This window comes from Patagioenas fasciata, chromosome 2, assembly GCF_037038585.1.
Source record: "Patagioenas fasciata isolate bPatFas1 chromosome 2, bPatFas1.hap1, whole genome shotgun sequence".
Classification (NCBI taxonomy): domain Eukaryota; kingdom Metazoa; phylum Chordata; class Aves; order Columbiformes; family Columbidae; genus Patagioenas; species Patagioenas fasciata.
Window position 1 is genome coordinate 33,083,028 of NC_092521.1, and position 19,870 is coordinate 33,102,897.

The 19,870-nt window shown below is 38.0% G+C and overlaps 1 protein-coding gene across 5 annotated transcripts in view; it reads right to left on the reverse strand.

Moving 5' to 3' along the window:
• Window positions 1–19,870, reverse strand: part of ZFHX4 (zinc finger homeobox 4) — a 156,837-nt gene that overhangs the window by 103,572 nt on the left and 33,395 nt on the right. For all 5 annotated transcript variants that reach the window (XM_071803994.1, XM_071803996.1, XM_065831274.2 and 2 more), the window contains one exon: window positions 19,732–19,870. This exon is cut by the window's right edge. In XM_071803994.1, the coding sequence (XP_071660095.1) occupies window positions 19,732–19,870 (139 nt within the window). The remainder of the gene's footprint in view (window positions 1–19,731) is intronic.

A 19,870-nucleotide genomic window follows, 5' to 3' on the forward strand; every position in this document is an offset into this window, starting at 1 on the left:
TGATGAAAGAGTTGTGCTGATGAAAACCATCTGCATCTTGGAGGCACCCCCACCTCAAGCACAAATGATTCTCTTGTAATGGCCTTGGGCATATGTTGATCAAGAAGGGTGACAGACTAGAACTCAGCAATACTCCACATGGGAGCACATGAGTGCACCCACTGGGCTGATGAACAACCACCCCAAACTGCCCCCTCTCCCAAGTCCTCCTGCAAAAAATGAATGGAGTCACTCAAGAGTAACTTCATTTATTGCTCTCATGGCCTTCAGCTATTCATCAATAGCACTTTATCATCAAATGTATCAAGAGCATCCGACAGATCTACAATAATAGGCATGCCTTTAATAGTGTCTAAGGGGTAAAGAAATGCCCTGATGCCTGTGTCATCAAGTGCAGCTAGTAGCACTGATCCTACCTGTCATCTTGACTTTAAGTATTGTAATTCCACATGCAGGTGTATTGAAAGGACAGTTTAACCAGTTCATGTCTGAATGTACATATACAGTCAGTCCTAATTTGACTCTATCTTCTGCCAAGAAAGTGAGAGTAAATTAGAGTTCCCAAGTCAAACTCTCCACATTTTTTCATTGTAATTGACACATATATATTCATTTCAATAGTTAATATGATTAGTTGTGTACGTGAGCAACTTTCCACTTTAGTGAAAATGAGCCTTTCCAGTAAAAGGTTGAATAGTTTAGGAGACTGGTAATAGTAAATGGTATTTATTTCATTGGTGGGTTTTAGGATCCTGAAAAATGAAAGACAGAAAAATCTGTTCTTTCTTATTGCTAGTACAGAGTTATTCCCTATAGTGACTTGGCCAGATTAAAAATCAGCATTTAAATAAAAGTCACCAGTTCAAAAGAATAGTTCAAATCTGGAGTGATTACAGTGCTTTTGCTTGCCAGGTGTCTGGTGGTCCATCAGAAATGGTCTGAAACTCTCACTCTGTTTTTTGATTGGGGCATAAGTCATCAGAAGTCACTATTGTCTGTACCAGGATTGTTTCTATCAGCAGAAAAGCCAGGAAGTGATAGCTCAGGTACCAGTACTCCTCTTTACCCCACAACTATGCTTACATTCAAGTCATTAAACTGGGAGATTCTGCACCAGTGCTCTGTAGTTAGCAGGTGACAGTTGTCTACCCTTTCAGTTCAACCTTGAGAACTAAAAATCATTAAAATAATTTTTAAAAATCGATGCACAAATTGAGGCAGAACTGTTTAAAGATACTATTGAACTGCAGAAGACTTCTGAACAATAGAATTGAAAGAAACTCTGAGGATTTGTATTACAGTGGGTAAATTTATTTCAATGTGAATTTTACATTTTGATCACCAAGCAGAAGTGAATTCTTCAAAAAGCATTAATAAGTTTTGATGTGTATCTACGATTGTCTATTATAATATTTATTATTATTTATAGCAGCATAACCCACATAGGTTCCCAAAGGGTTAATGCAACTAGATGAGTTGAAATTCATGAGCATAATCCTAAACAAGTGAGTTGAAGTTCTATCAGGTCTATTTCATAGCATCAGGGATTACTGCTAGCAGTCTAATCCTACTGAGCCTAAGGGAGGTACGTTGTATTGTATTTGAAATCTTGGCCAGGAAAGAACGGAAGGTTAAATGGGTGCCTTGCTCTGTAATCAAATATCACAGGCACTACTTATCTATTCAATGAACAACTAACGTAGAAAATCAATTAGGAAACAAATAGCTTCTTTTGAATTTTTTTTTTACCTAACAAAAAGAGAGAGTGAGGAATAAATGGTTTCATTATATATGTTTAACAAAACTATTTCATACTATCCACTATAGAATAATTTTACATGTAGACTGGCAAATATTAACTAGAAGGCAAAAAAGACCACATAGCAACTGCTGGTGTTTTAACGCTATTTCTTTAAGTGCTAGAGCTATTTTCAAGGCTAGTGTGTATTCAAACACCAGCAATTGAGCATCTTCTTAATTTACAAAGCAGCACAGAGAAGCTACAAATACAAAAATATCAAGTGACTGCAGATAATTGGACTGTGCTCAAATGAAATCAAAAATACATATCCGGTTGTTTGTAATTGAACATCTTAAATTATGTATCAGTTGTGAAGAGCATTTCTTCAGCTGTGCATCATCTTTTGTTCACTTGGTTAAAATCCCAGGAGTACTGAAAAAGGCTGAAGCTCCTGCTGGTCTTTGTTCCCAGCAGGGAGAAGTCCCTTTTGGTGGTCTTGAGGTTAACACCCTACCCGCGTCCCCCCCCCCATACCTGTCATTCTGAATAGACTTCACAGTCTGTGCACACAGACAAACAGCCTGACCTGGCCAGCTAGCCTGACCCCTGGGCAGGAAGAAGATCACATCTGGTTATTAATATTGGGACATTAAAAAAATGTAATCTTCAAGGCACTCAGAGAAGCAGGCTGGCAATTATACAGTATGCACTGGATGTCAGTCAGGGAGCATGTTAGCCTGATATTATGTCTGAGAATGCTAAAACGTTCATTTTGCTCTGATGAGGGGTTTCAAATACAGTCTCACTCTGTATCTCTGAAAGCTGGTGAGAGAAGTTAGCCCAAAGCACTGAAGTCTTCAGCTTATCTGTTCTTACACTTCCCAATTTTCAGTCTGTCTTACACAGTTTTATAATGTAAAACATTGTAGCTGAAAACTGATGTAACTTAAAAAAAAAAAAAAAAAAAGCCATTATTTTACGATAGAGGAAGGCAACTCATAAATGGAACAAAAACTCTCAATATTACAATTGTGCTAAACATGTCCTCATCACATTCTCTGAATATTCTACCACTATCCAGACTCTTCAGTTCATTCTGGACATCTGAATATTACATGGTTTAAACACACCTAGTTTATGTAATTGGCTAAAATATACAGAAACACATTTGTATGTGCTTGTGATACACAGTATATACACATGCACGTACAAAGTTTTATATAGTATACATTTAACAATGCCATGTGTGACATCTTATTGCCACCAAAGTTAATGGAAAATTTACTTTTTTTTTTAGTTGGGCCAAATCTTAACCTTTTCTAAATGACAACACAGAGTCGCATTGGGATATGTACTGAGAATATCAAACCACTGGCCTGATACATTTATATAGCCAGGTAATTATTTCTGTTTGCCCTGCTGGTGACACCTGAAACAGAATGAAAGACTGTGGTCTGGAACTTTTATATGCTGTATTTTTATGGCATCTCAGACTTACTCATGCCATGCGGAAGATTTTGGATTGCCCATACGAGCCCAGCACAGGTTCAGCAACTTTCACAAAGAGCACTCTGACTGCCCCATGTGTACTTCTATACCTGTCATGTGGAAGGCAAAGGAGCATGGTCTTCAGAGAAGTCTCAAGTTCATCCCAGGAGATGGTATCAACATAATCTCTGTGCTTGAAACCAGAACTAAAATTGTCTCCAAGGATAATTATTATTAATGCTCCCAGACCAGATAGCTTAAATCAGCTGTTATTAGTTTGGTTTTGCTGCGAGTCACCATCAAATCTTTTCCCTTGTTTCTTTTCAAATGGAAAAATTTCCTTTCAAATTACATTGGGCCAACACCCAGGATGGGCTTTCTACCAATGATGTGTTAATCTTGTGATCTGTGAGTCTGAAAACGGAGTTTTATAGCACCAGAGGTAGGAAGTTTCCGGCTTTCCAACAGAACACTAGCACTTGTTTTTAGGTCTGATAGGCCTTGAGATGTCAGACCTTCAAACTGAAACACTATTATGTATGGAAAAGCTATTATAGGAAAAATGCAAAACACTTCTAAAATATATTAGTCACAAAGTCACGGCAGTGTTTTTTCCCCTTAGTATTAGTGGAGCTTGGCTTGGAACATACAGCCATATGAAAAAGGAGTATTGATACAGTTAAAGAGCGCTCTACAAATTTCTAACATATTTTTCCTAATGTAAAATATGCAGGAGGTTCAAAATGCGTGATAGTTTCCTGTGGGATGGTCAGCATACCTTTTTCTGTCTTTATTACTTAAAACAACATAGCCAACTCAAGCTCGAGACAATAAAACCTTTATCCAACTCATCCCAAATAATTAGAAATGCGTATTTGATAATGTACACAAACACTCACACACGTATACACAAGAGAAAGTGGGAAAGATTACTGGCAGAAAAGAGAAAAAATATAAAGGAGTTTGGGGCTTGGCAAGAGTGAAATTGGGCTAAGTGCTGCAGAAATGACACTGTTCCAGATGTAGATGGCACTGTGAAAATAAACACGTACAGACGTTGGTAGAGCAGGAAGAAGAAGAATGTGGTGAGGTGGTAAACAGCGGCTATATGTGTGGGCAACTGAGGCTGCAGAGAGTAAACCATGAGGCAAGGATGACACTATGCACGGTCCTGAGGGAGCTGGCGTTTTGGAGTGAAATTCCAAGCTTGAGGCAAGAGCGGAAATGTTTCTGACAGGTTGGGGCCTTTTAGGGTGGAGGCTTTCTGGTTTTAAATAGTAGCTGCTTGAAAAATGCTCACAAATGTGGAATAATTTAGGAGGAGAAACAGGCTATGGATGAGGTGACCTAGTGGGTATGCTCACAAAGTATGTCATGATTATCAATACCCTGTAACCTGGTTTTGATCTGTAAAAGTCTCTTAGGGTGTGGATTTCATTCTAACAACACACACTCTGTACAAACAGGGGAGCTGTTTCGGTGAGGGGGGAAACACTTCCAAATTCAAATTCTCTCCTCTTTTTCACAACCTCTTTGCAGAGCAGTCTCTCTGACTCTTCTTTGTAACTAGCCTTTTCCCTCGAGCACCAGAAACAAATGGAAATACCCTAGAAATAAACTTCAGGAGAAAAACAGAAACAGTAATCATCAATTTCAGCAAGAAATTACCCAAATAACAGAACTTTTTGAACTGGATAATTTCTCACAATAGTGACAAACCACAGTAGTCAAACCACAGGAGAGCCATGTCCCAGTCAATTGACAAAGTTAAAGAAACACTATTTCGGAAAACTCCTGGGCCAACTCCATTCTTGAAGTAACACTACCAAGATCAGCAATACCACAACAAAAATGGATTTGGCCCACATTCTTGCCATATTTTTCCTCTCAGCACCATTTTAATAGGAAACAAACAATTTTTTTTTAAAGCTTCAAACAAATTCTACAGAGGATAAAATAGTCACAACCCATAAAAACCTTGTATTTTTCATGTATCTTTGCTAATATTTAGACTTTTGGTTTACAATTTGACCTATGTCACACTAAAAGAAAACACCTCATGGACTCTGCTCATGCCATTGGCAGCTGAATACCTGATCTTTGTGGCAAATTGAAGAAATAATCCTTACCAAAAACTAAATGCTAGATGAAATTTGAGAGGTGGTATGTGTGAATGAGAGCTTGGGATATGTTTTAGCAACTAAAAAGGACAACCAGTGCTTGAAAATAACTTCAGTATTTCATCCTGCCCAGAACCCATTGACACAGCCCAGTCAGGCTCCCTGCAAGATGAGCACATGAGAAATGAAGCCTACCTGAGCAGGGGATCAAAATACAAGACTGCAGTCAGGCTCTACCGTTTGTGACAGCAGCTTTTTCTGTCCCAGACAAAAAGGTTCCTGCAGTCACCAGCATCCCCCTGAGCTGGCTCTAACCGGGAACTCCCCACACCTCCCTGTGCAGGGGGAATTTCACTCTCATCAGACATGCTTATGTGAGCTCTAGCTACTGCCCTTCCTGGTCCTTGTCCTGCCACATCTCCTGCTTGGTGTGGAGTAGGAAGGACAGTGCACACACTGCTGGCTCTCTGCCAGTCAAGGTCTCCCGGGCTTGAGCAGAGTAACCCTGCCACCCCCACAGCAGAAAATGTGCATCCAATCTCTTATTTCTTTTTCTCCATTAGTGGCAGAAATGGACCTAGGCCAAAGTTAGAGAGGGTTGTCCTGTGACCGTGTGCTTGTCATACATTTCCTTATTTCCAGTTTTGTCTCATCACTAATACCCTCTTTAAGAGTTTCAAACAGAAGTAAAATATTCTAAGATGCAAACTGCTGGAGACAGAACTATTTAGATGTGTTCCATTTTATGGGGACACAGGAAATAAAAAAGGCAAAAAACAACAGTTATGTACTTTAATTTTCCAGAAAGAGGGAGGGGGAAGAATCTAAAGTATTTCAAATGTAGTTTTGTGAGCTACAGTCAAGATAAATGCATATCACAAGTCTCTTTCGCTTTAACTAATTAGCAGTATTACAGTGTTCAGTAGTGACATCTCAGCAGTAATTGATCTTCTGATGCAATTTTTGTGTATTCCAAACTAGCCAATACATCCAGCCAAGGGGGCTGTGCAAAGATGGGGCTGCCAGTCAGCACAGAAGAGCCGGTCACTGCCTAAGTATGACCTTGGACCCCAAGATGCTAAACACACACAATCAACAGGAGCCGCTAGCACTCAGCATTTCTGAGAATAAGACCTTTAATCCCTTCACTTTTAGCACTTCCTTCACCACTGGCAGGTAGCACAGCTTATTTAAATTCAGGTGGCGACTGCCCTGAACTGATGTTTGTATATACTCACGCAGGGAATTGGGAACTTCCTGGCTCACTCTGAAATTAGTATTTCATTTCCCATTTTGTGCTGACTTGGTGGGGAGGGTATTTGGCATCATATTTTCACATTACTTCACACTATGTACAGGGTAAATTAGTTACTATATATTTCTTTCTCTTCTCTACCCTAATGTGAAAGGTTTTAATGTCAAGCAGCATGAAGGCCAGAACAACCCAAAAGTCAACACAGCTCCCACAGTATGAGTTCAACCACAACAGACATCCCATCTCTATTTCATGGTATACCTTAATAACAATCAATAATACATTAAAGTTAGCACTGAACAGTATATAGAGAGCAGACTACAAAGAGTCCATTTGAGTTATGCCTCAGCCTTGTAGTCCACATGCAGAAACAACATCATCTGCTTTGTACCAGCAAATGAATATCTGGGGTAAATATTTGCAAACAGATGGCTAATTAGTTATTTCTGTTCTTTAGGCTTAATGAGTAGTTAGCTGCCTTCAGGTATTTGCACCCCAGAGGCAGCTGTCTGAAGAGACAGGCAATGTGACACAAAGGTAAACTGGATGCTTCTTTCCCTCACTCTCTTAATATCAGGGGGAAAATTAATTCTTCCACGGGATTATTCAGAGCTGGAGTTTCTTTCAGCTAAATATGCAGGAGGTGGCCTAACCTCTTAATGTAGACACCTAACGCAGAGGCAAAGAAGTCATGGATTAGAAACAGGCAGAGGCAGAAACCAAGCTAGAGGAACTAACAGGCCATTTAACAGAAACTGCCTCTAGGTCTTCAAACATCAAACCAGGACTGATCTTGCAGAGGGCACAAAAGAATTCATGCCAGTAAAGACCAGCCAAAGAACCACCAGGAATGTCAGAGAGGTTGAAAGCTGGCTGAGCAGGTAGGTGAAATTTAGTACTGACAAATGAATCCAATAAAATGTGTATTAGAAAGAATAATTTGAAGCAATCAAACAAGTTACTGGCATCTAAGTTAAATGTAACCACTCTAGGACACTTGGACACCTGTGTGAAGGTGGGCATGGGAAGAGACAGGCAATGAAAGGCAACAGATTTCCAGCACAGAATCCAACAGGATTTGTTTAAAGCAGATTATATTTTTGGATGCACCAGGCATGGGACAGTAAATCATAAAGCTCCACTGAGAACAGTGTGTTCGGTTCTGAAATAGTTGTATATCTCAAGAAAAATTTAGCGGGGGTAGGAAAATCAGTGATGGGATTAACAGAAATGTGGGAAAACTTCCACTAAAAGCAACACCACTGAATAGACTGAAATTCTTTAGTACATGAATAGTGTAAGTAAAAGAGAGACATGATAGAGAGACCATAAAAAAATCATAAAGATTATTATGAAGATATAAAGATTATATAGAAAGACCATAAAACAAGTAGGAGCATATGATCTTTCTTGTTCTATTACCAGATTAATAAACAACCAAAACTTAATAACTTAAATGACTGACAGAAATTTTTAGAAGCTGAATATTTATATTTTTATGCAGGTTAAATTAACCCGTGGAACTCCTTTCCATATTCCATATTTGCCCATGAAATATTTTTTTGCTCTGCTCTGAGAAACAATTGTTGTTAGCCACTGTGGAGTAAAGAGATACGATAAGGTGGCCTAAAGTTATAATTTGCTGTGACAGGATGATGATTGCATACTTGGCCTATCATTGTGTTGTTGCTTCTAAAATAGCATTTTCTTCTGTTGTAGACAGCCAATGCAGAGATGTACTTGACTAACTTTATTTGCAATAGAATATTGCAAATAAGTTCTCTCATTAAGTGTCTCAAAAACAGCTCCAAAGAAGAAAGAAATGTTCTTTACACCCAAACCAAGTCCTGATAATTTGAGCCCTAAAAGTGTCTGTAAGAAAATTGTGAATAACTGGGAGAAGGAAATTAGAACAGAAATGGAAATCCAACCTTTACTACAGCAGACACTAACATATAGAGACCTTTGTGCAGTATTATAGCAGGTGACAGTAGTAGTCTGGGGTATGTATGGACACACATAGTTTTAAATTCTGTTTATGCTCTTGGAAAGTGTGCACTTTTATAAGCACACACGCCCGCCTTTTTGCTTCCCCCACTGCACCCCCTGTGCAAGAAACTCAGTTTCCAACAACTGTGGCTTCCTGCCTAACACTAGCATTGGATATTATTTGTCTCTCTGAAGTTCTTATGAGTACAAACGACTTCAAACTCCATCTCTGATTCCTCCCAATAACAGACACTGTATTAAGCAGACACACAGGTAGATACAGGCAGATAAAAAGATAGATATTTCTTCACATATGTGAAGAATTTAAGTGGTATGCTTACTTATCTTTCTGTAAGGTCCATTTAGACTGCCAAACATATTGGGGGCCAACCTGTACCTCGCCTCTGCTCAGTTAGAGACACATTTTCTTTTTCCTGAAGGCCACGCTCTTTCCTAAATCCGGACAGTACTAAGATTACTTTCTAAATCTATTAGGACAAACAACGACCAGAAGTAAAGGAGAGATATTTGTTTAGTTCCTGTTGTGAACACTGAGGCACAAAACCTTTGTATCTGTAGAACACAAAAGCTGAGGGAACTGAGATACAGGTTTGAACTCTGTAACACGAGATTTCAGAGTTCTCCTTTTATTGATTACCAGCTCACGTCTTTTCCTTATCATAAAAAAAATTACATTCATACATCTCTTCAAAACCAGCATAGCTCTTGTCCTTTGTATACCCCAAAATGCTTTAGGTAAACCTTATAATCTATTTGATACTTTTGAGGAAGCTGAGGCCAAAGAATTTGAGCTGTTCAGTGAACTCATGAAAGAAAAGAAATACCCTAGAAAGACTTCTGCATCTAAATCCTACCTGGAATATGTTGAGTCACAGGTGATCCCACAAACCTATTTTTGTTTTCCAAGAAACAAACAAACAAAAAATTCAAAGAGACAAAGTGTCTAACTGAGAAAGGATTTGCTCATTCTCAAAAATACCCATCAGGAGTCCTAATGACTACATCCAAAGATTTTTCACCCCTTTAGTTCTATAGGCCACAGAAATTCAAGTATCGTGAATAAACTGCTGAAGCCTGACATGCTACAAGAAATACCAGTGGACATAGGAACAGGAAGACAGAGCACACTGACAGTTTATCCAACTCATCATAACTTAGGAGACTACCTTACCAAGTCAAAAACTGACAAAGGGTATCCACAACTTAGGTACAATTCCTATTTCTGAAATTCATCTGCAACAGGGTTAATCCTGAGGACAAATACACTAGTGTTTTTGAATCTGTTCAATGACTCTAGGCCACAAATTCGGTGAAATTAATCTTACACTTTTTTTTTTTTTTTTTTTTGTGGTATGTGATCTTTGTCATCTGAGAGCTGACTTCAGAAGATTCTGCTCTGATATATCCCAGCAGGGTCCTGACTTCCTCTTAGGTCAAAGATTTTGAGTCACAGAAGTTCCTGGACAAATAAGGACATAAGGTTTTCAGAAACACTTGCAGTTTGGCCTCGTTTTTTCCACTAGCTTCATTCTTCCTAATTTCCAGTCATTCATTAGCTGAGTGCATATCTGCAAATGCCAAAGGGTGTTTCCAAAATAGTAACATCTAGATACTAAAAGCTGTCTCATTTCAGGAGTAAAGTAAGCCTTTTTCCATGCTCTCATCACTACCAGACACAAAGAGCAAGAACACCAAGATCCTCCTTAGATTTGTTTCATTGTTCCAGCTGTAAAAATATGAAGCTTCTGGTCATTCACTAAGTATTTATTCAATTAGAAAACGTTAGTATTTTTGCCCCAATCTGTTTCCCAAAGAGCAAGTTTTTGTCTAGGTTACATGGAAAATAGGAACATTGTTCTTTGAATGGTATGAAGCTACGTCAGGGAAAATTTGGGTTAGACATTAAGAAAAGGTTCTTCACTGAGAGGGTGGTCAGTCACTAGAACAGGCTCCCCAGAGAAGTGGTCACAGTGCTGAGCCTGTTCAAGGAGTGCTCTTAATCATGTGGTTTGGTTTTAGGTAATCCAGCACAGAACAGGGAGCTGGACTCCATGATGCTTATGGGTCCCTTTCAACTCTGGATGTTATAAATCTGTGATTCTATGACTAAGAAGAAGTACCCTTCTTTCTCTTTTGCCATTAGTACTCAGAGTTTTGAATTTATCATAAGGTTAACATCAGTCATACATGGTATGATACGTGAGCCAGCTGCATCTTTCTAGGATTTCCCATGGGAAACATGTTACTTCTTAATAAAGAGGTTTGGAGATGACCTCCTCCACCCCCTCAGCCAAGGACTGCTGTAGGCCCAATTGGAAGTTTAAGACCTCAATGCAAAAATTCTATGTGTGTCAAACAACTTTAGAATGAGATGACAGAGACCATTGGAATTGTCTGTTAGAGTTCTGGTAAGAGTTTCCACTGTAAGCCTTTGTTTAAACAGAGTGACCACAACATGATTGATCTTGAACCTTTTCTGAATAAGAGTAACCTATTTTTCTACAAAAAGTTTGAACACAAACAGTAAATTCTGTGCTGCTTTTATGGGTAGAAGTGGCTCTCTCTCCAGGAGCAGTGCAAGGAAGCCGCATATGTTCTTTGGGAGAGTTTACACAGGAGAACAGAGATTACAAATAAACACTCTTCTTTGGGCAGGCTTATGAATACTGTCCCTATATGCTGGGTTGCCTGCACACAATCCAGCAATAAACCAGTAGTTATACACTCATGGATGTTAGACATGTGGATCATGGTAACAGAATGGTTTGATTATCACTCTAGGGTAACAGTTTTAAATAGAAAAAAAAAAAAAAAAGACTTTTTTTGTTAGGCACCTAATGTAGTCAAATATCCACTCTTGGAATAAGATTAGTATATTACCATTCATGGCTTCCATTAGCAATATGCAGGTTCCCGTTCACACATATAAGCAAGGAGTATTGCTCATACTCTTCATATGTGACAAAACCATATTATTTTTTCTGGTTTTGTCATTGTTACAGCAGTAGGATGCCCTAGGCATGGGAATCTGCACACTTCATCATTCAAAGACTACCTTTGCTCAATTTTTGTTTCCTTCAATGCCTCCTGCCTTTAAAAACTAGAGATTATCTTAATGCCTTCCCTCCCACAGGGAGAATAGCACATACAGTTTCCCCTGAGGCTATGGTGCACAATACTGTGTATCTGTCTGCTCCAGAACTGCAGGGCTCACACCTTCTGCTGCAGACCAAGGGGGTCATTTCCATGACATCCTCCTTCACAGATGTCCACAAAGGGAAGGTCTTGTGGTGCCTAGCAGAGCTTCACTTTATTTAAACATCAGTATGAGGATGTTGATCAGTATGCACAATCTGCTCGTACAAAGTACACCAGCCTTACAGGCAGACCACCAGGATCAAAAAATATTACAAGCTACCACTTGTAACTTATGTTTTATCAACATAAAAACCCTACCCACATTTAATGTAATTACTACCTATTTCCTGTTGTACTGTATTGTATTTTGCCCACTAACATACACATGGAAGTTTATTCAATAAAATATCTCCTGCATTGTGCCCAATTCTTGCTAAAATCAACAGAATTGGTGTTGCTCAGCGTTTCACACCAGCCTCTTCGCTACCCTTCTTTACAAAGTTTGACTGAAGCTTTGCTCCAGTGGTACCCAAAAGGAAAATAAAAAAAAAAAAGAGGAGTTGGGGAGTTGTGCATATAGCTCTCTAGGGTTTTATTCCCAAATCACTTCTCAAAAACAATAATAAAGCTAAGTACACATATGCATGTCAAAATACAACTTTCATGTCATGTCTTAGTCTTTTTTTTTCTTTTTTAATGCTTGTTCTTAAATATGTTGAAGAGAGAGTGGAGAATAATCTCACCTGGGAGAGTGTGGTAAACTGTAATTACAAATTTTAGAGAAGACACCTGTAGCGAGTTGCATAATATCAGCTAAAATCTCCTAAGGGTAACAAGAAAATCTATGTTGAAAGGCTTGGAGGGAGTGGCTGCTAAATCTATGACTGCAATCTATTTATGCAGATATACACATGTACTCACACTGACATAATATTCTTACATTCACTATACACTGCATATCTACTTTGAATCTCAGTCAGAAATAATTACATATTTCTTTTAATGTCAGAATGAAAGAACTCCAGGCACAAAAAACAGCTGTTATACAGCCATTTTGTGTGTTGAACGTACCAAATAAATGAAGCTGAACCTCTTTATGCTGCTTTTGCTCTCCTCCTTGCTCACTCTTCTGGCTTTCCAAGAGCTTGTGTTCTACTGGGCAGGCTGCACATTGCATGTCATGTCCAAATAGTTTGGTACAGCCGCCTTTCAAAGAGTACTGTTATACATCCTCACCCAGGACAATGCTCAGACTATGATCCTGGACAGCATTTCAGTGGAAGAACATGGGGTTTCTCTAAGCCATGATTTGAGAATACCTTTCTGCTTTAACTGTATACCATAAACTGAATACAATGCATGCCATTTTTTTTTTTAATAAGGACCATTATGTAGAATTATCTGAGAGACAGATGACATCTGAATATCAAATACATTAAATATAATGTGAAAATTATTTCTCTACTATTTTTTTTAATTTAAAATTTAAAAAAGGAATACATTTGAAATTACTATTCTGCTAGCTCACAACTTGTTTGGGTGTTTCTAATAAATGTACTTGTCTATAGTGTGTAAGTATATACAGTAGGCATATATATTGTGTATTGCTATGTGTAGCTGACTATGCAATGTGTTCTTTGAACATTTGTTTCTCTTTATACATGTAAGCACAACAGCATAATCTGAATTACAGTAACTAAAACGTGCAGTGGAAATTAAATTTCATAAAACATTTAAAACCTTAAATGAACATAAACCTGAAAGTACTATAAAAATTGAAATATCCTCTACTGTGAGGTTTATGTTTAGCAACAAATTAGAATAACTCTTGTTTATCACTGGAAACAGCTTTCTTCACCAATACAAACAACAAGAATGAAAATAAGATTAAGCAAATCATGTTTTGGCTCCTCAGATGTGCAGACATATTCCAATTTCCTTTCCACAATGATTTTTATGCAAATCAATGCTGCACAATCTCCTGACCTCTTTTACCATCATACTGGGACAATGACAGTTCAATAATTGGACTGGCACATATCTAGGATATTTCATTTTAAATTAAAAAGTTAGTGCAGGACAATTGAAATGAAAAGAATGTGACTTTGTGTTAATTCTGGAGCGATCAAGTCTCAACATTTTATGTCAAAGAGAGTAAAGCAAACAAAGTGATAGGGGCTGTTAGTCCATTTGCCCCCATATGCATATACTTCACACCCCCCAACTCAGTTGTTAATTCCTAACAACGATGCTTTCATCCAGAACAAGGATAATGAGAAAAACCCAAGCAGTGTTCCTTGGGGAACTGTTACACTAAAAGTTACCTAAGGACTAAATCCCACTTGTGCCTCTTGCACATGATAAAGATGAGCAAAGCATTCAATATCCCTGGCTGATTTAAAATCCAAATATGCAAACAGCATTATGGAATCCAGACAGACTATTCTGCTTCACTGATGACAGATGCAGAGAAAAAGCTAGTCTAATTAAGCTTTTGACTTTGAACCAGCAGAGAAGTGGACACCTCGCTTTAAAACAGCAGTGCACAAGCCCAGCTGAAGAGCAGGTGCTGCACGGTATTTGCATTTCCTGCAGAGGATGCTAGCTAGCAGGACCAACCAGCTGACCGTGAAAATTCTTAGCCTTAAGTGACCCAAGGACAGACTATAAATCCATCCTATAAAATATAGTAAAAGCCCCATTTGTTCTTCCACCCTTTCAATATGTGATGTTATACATTTGTGATTATCTCATTTTATTGGGCTCTTTAGAAAGCTGTTTATGATCATTTGTGGACAAAATAAAGGCTCATTGTAAACTCTTATTTAAATAAGTTGGAAGGTCAATGTGAAACAAAGGGCACTACTTTCATGACTGCTACATGCAAACTATGCTTGTGTATGTAATATTACAATGCATTTCAGCAAAGGGATAGAGTCCTAGGTAATTACAAAGCTAACATGTAATAGTATTGCATTAGCAGCCCAAGAAATTCCTATTGAATTGCATACATCTGAAAACAGAAAGATGTGCTTGTGCTGAAACTTAATTATCTTGGCAAAAATTGTGAGGGCCAGATTCTCAGAAGACATAAACACAAAGCTCTGCTTTACACTCCTGAGGATCTAATTCTTTGTTTATTCAGATAACTTCCATCAGATAAAACTTACCATTTAGATTGACTAATTTGCCTTATTATTTATGGTATCTACAGCTAAGTAACACAATTACTACTCAGCTCGTGAGTAGGAAAAGGAATACTGCTGATCTGCAAACACAAAGTCTGAAAGAGACAATCAGCTTGCTCTGCCAGGTTAAAATTGTTAATGCTGTTGCATTCCACCCTAGGCAAAGAAGACAAGCCTTTTTCAAGGACAGTTCTGACTGAAATTCTTTTTATGGGTTCAAAGTAAAACATTATGGTAAAAAAATGAATACAGCTTTGTTTGTTTCTTCAGCCATCGTTAGCAATAGACACAGAGGTATTCTGGTTTTGAGCCCGTATGGAAAGATCATCAACACTTTCTGCTTCTAGGTCTTTTTCCAAAATACCATATCCCACATGCCTTTTACCTTAAAACATAAAAGAAAAGGTGTTGTTCTGGTCAAATAAAGAAATAATTTTTACTAGCATACGTCTAATGTTAAAGCTGCCTAAATCCTGCCAAAGACATTAAAACACCATCTGCAAAACAGATTTTCATTAAATTGATCAGTTTAAAGTTAAGCAGCTAGGCAGATGATGCTTTTGAGCTAGCCTTTAACCTTTAACCTTGTTAAACTCAAATCAGGTCACTCCTTTTGGGTAATATCTTTGCCATTTGAGAACATGAGAGGTAAAGTGATCTATCCAAATTGAACTGACGATCATAGCATTAATAGTGTTATTGATCAATATTTTGTCAATGAAGGGAAAACCAAGGTAGTTTCCACACAGCTGAGTATTACCCTGCTAACTGCTGCCTGTCACTTCCCCATAGCTTCTAAATAGTTGCATATATGGTGTAGACTATAGTAAATATCCAATATAATATTAATGTCTATTAAAGCTATTATCAGCTAATTGAATCATGTTTTTTATAGACTAGCATTATATATTTATTTGTGATTAGAAATTGATCCTGTTGTTCTGTTACTTGGTTATCTGAAGCTTCTTTTCAGCCACTCCAGTTGCCTTTGCAGAAAGGCTACCCTGTATTTATTTATTCATTCAAAGTGTTTGGAAACTACTTTATGAGGCCAGGACATTATATATGCAGTTTCCTGAATCAAAAGCTATTTGACTAAGGTACAAAATGGCTTCCTTAAGAGCAGTTCCAGCTATATGTACTTCATTTCCACAGAGACAGATCACTGTCCTGCCTCAGCTTCCCAAACCTGCAGAAGCAGAACAGTTCCTCCTGCAGCATGGAAATGCACTCTGTTGCTATAGAGGCTTTCTCTGTTTACTTGTGGAGTCACTGAACGCTTCTCAATGGATGCTGCAAAGGGCTTGCAATTCTTCTGTGGTTTAATTTGCTAATATCGAGCTTCACAATTCCAAATGTAAATCTTTGAGAAATTCATTTAGCCCAAGTGGAGTTCACTCAGGGTAAGGCCATCTTTGTTCTGGCTCCTAGCAGCCACATTACCAAAACCATCGGAATACTGCACTTCTCTAAGGAGCAATCAGTCCACTTCTTTTCTAAATAACTTAGAAAACAGCTAAAGATTTCACTTTGCCACACTTAGAATTGAAATCGTAAAGTGACATTTCAATAGTGCCCAAAATTATACAGCTTCATAAGAGAAGCTCTGGTGTTCATGGTCGCTTTAAAAGCTACAGTTATGAAAATACATCCTTTTATTTCATCTATAGTTAAGCACAGGAAGAGAAATCAAGCTGTTGCAGCAACATTTATAAAAAGAAAATTCACAAAACAATAACATTTAAATAAATATAAACAACTAAATAAAAAACTTTGAGGTACTTGACACAGCAAAGGAACAAAGGCACTAATTCTTTTTTCTGTGCTTTCAGATGGTTTTAGTATTAAAGTTTTTATTGCCAAACCACATTCACAGCACCTTAATTTTAAAAGAGTTAGAGGAGCTGCTTGAATATAAACACAATTCATGAATATTCGATATCGCTCCCAAGGCATATATCTATTATTCATACAAATTAATGTTTTTTTTTTCCTTAGGTGGTCTAAAAGTTTGTCTGATGTATCAAGAGAGAAAAATTTACAACTCTTGTGGTGTCAACAGCTTCACCAAGACCTGACAAAACTATCAAGTCAGCTAGCAGAAAACTTTACAGACTTTCAAAATCTCATTTATTTCCACCTTGAGGCCTGAATGCACACTCATAATTAAAAGTAAAGTTTTCTGGGTGACGTACAGAGGCATTACATTCTGTTATAAAGCACACATATCTAGAACCTTTTGGTTATTTGGGACACATTTTAGTACTGCCAGCCCAAATCTTAAAAAATAATAACACTAATACCCCAATCGGTATTTTTAATAAGTCATTCCTCTCCTTCAAATTAACCTCAAAATGAGATTATATAAAAGGAAAGTGTGCACATGTACATGCTATCTGCTTTCTGAGAGTTGTTAAGCCCGGCAGGGTTCAAATTTCCAAGCTTCTCTAAGAAGTCATGAGGGACAGAAACTTTTTAAAAAGCTGAGATTGTCACTAGCAATCCTAGGGACAGGTCTTAAAAAATACATGTATCAGGAGACTTACAATGCTATGGTTACCAGCAATACACTTTCAATTGTCCTCTGTAGAACATGAAGCTTAGAAAGGGTGTCTGAGAGCTTATGCATTACTTCTCCACTGGGATGTCTTTCGCCCTAACTGATTCAGAGACTGAATTTAAAAGATTAGTGATGGTCATTTGCCATGTATTACAGCTGCACCACCTAGACACTACTGAATTACTCAATCCAGCAAACTATGATTTGGAAAAGAAGCAGCTTCAGCAGCAGGACTTTTTTGTGATGAGGGCTAAGAGCTGAGACTAAATCAAAGGTTTTGCAGGACAGGCTGCAAACCCAAACATATTTGACCAAGATTTCTATAGAGATTGGGCTGAGTGAGTGACAAGACAGTGCTGTTTTGAGAAGATGGTTTCTAGCTTGCAACTCCATAGTTATGCCTCTGGCTTTATTTAAAAAATTAGCAACTGCATCTTATTTTTGACAGTCCCCAAAGCTTTGGCAGTGAAGCCATCTGAGAAAAGCCCTCTGTGAAAAGCCATCTGCCTTCCTGTCTCCCATTCTATCATTCCTATCTGTGACATGGTTTGCAGCAGCATCTCTCTGAATGGTGGCATTGTAAAACAGATCATTGAAATAATTCAGATTAATACTCCAAAAAAAAGAGATGGGGACCAGCTATATTTAACTTAGATAATTTGAAAAACCTGACTTAGAGTGTGGCTCCACAATCAGCATAACTGGGTGGAGCAGGGAACCATTCATGGTCGACAAGGAGCAGGAACTTCTGATGGGAGTTTTGCTGCTGAGGCAGGCTCTATAACTAGACTCTCAGCTCTTTTGCCATTTTTTAAAATAGGCCTTTGTATCTTAAAACAAACAAACAAACAAAAAACAAAACAAAAATGCCAAACAACCACACCAAACAAGCAGAAAAAATCCACCTCCCTAGAGTTAAGGGAAAACCCAATTTAAATAAAATGCGGTATTAAATTAGCAGAGCAGCCAGCACTTTCAGACAATATGATAGGCCAAATCTTGTGTTACTGCCATTTTTGTCCATAGCAGATCCACCAAAGTTACAACTATGAGGTTACAAAATGAAAATCCATGTTACTGCCTGTGCACTCTGTGTTAGCTCAGAACAACCATTTGAACATGGCTGAACACCAGTAAAATGTTATTCTTGCTTAAACTAGGGGTCTGCTATGTTCTTTTTGTATTTGTTCCATGTGTACACATTTTCAACATGATTAGAAAACCCGCATAGTTGCCGTAATCAGCAGATGACTCCTGATAGTTTAGTTATCACAGATTTCTAGTATAAATCAATAGATAACACTTGCAAAATGGATTTTCTAATCATATTTAGAGCTTGTTACAGTGACTAATGGTTTGCAATATTTCGTGAATTTTTATGTCCCCCAGACAAAAGAAGTTTTTAATAAGTTACAAAGTTATCCATCTTGAAAATAAATGTGTTATATTTTGTACATGAACCAAGACAATCAAGCCAATCCAGTAAACACACTGCAGAAAATAAGTTACCCCATAATTAGGGTTTGGAAAAAGTCATGACAAGTTGTGTAACAAATGGTATTCATCACTCCCACATATTCATTATATCCACATAGTTTTTTCCAGTAAAGATAAAAATATAGTTGCAGTTCTACTAACGTATTTATCTATACCACACCCTTTCATGTTTGTGAAAAATCATTACTGTCTTGGAAAAGAAGGGCAGACAAAAGGATGACAGCACTTACTTTTGAATATCCTTGGTAATAATGAGGCATATTGCACGTGTTTACTGAAAATACCGATGTAAAATAACTTAGCTGTGACAGATTATGGTTGCAAACAGATATGTATGCCAGAAAGTGATCTCCTTCCCTCTGCACGGTATGGAAAAGTCATCACTTTCTATAATCTCCATCAAGTTTCTGATCAAAATGTAATGGACAAAGTCTGAAAATATTACGAGGAATGTAAAACCCCTCTAGTTGTTTATTAAGAGAGGGAAAGAGAAAAAAGAAAACCCTACGTTCCCTATGTTCACAGTAAGTGCATCCTAAACAGGCCCCTGGGTGAATCAACGCAACTCATGGGGAGCGCTCCTCCCTGACTCGCCTGCATAGTTTTTGTTCAATTATACACACGTTCAATAAACATTTATTCTGCTGTTTAATCAAAGTCTTGTTCAATTAGCACTGAAACAGTTAATTTCCTCATCTACTTGATGCCAACTGAAATTGCTGTCACTGGCTTACCTTGTACAGTTTCAGGGCTGCCTCGTGCCTGTGATTGGTGGTATGTAAGCGCAATTTATCCACGCTGTTGGTGTAGTAGTCACAGGCGTTACATTTGAGGTGAACTGGGTTGCCAATGGCAATACACTTCAGCCTCCAC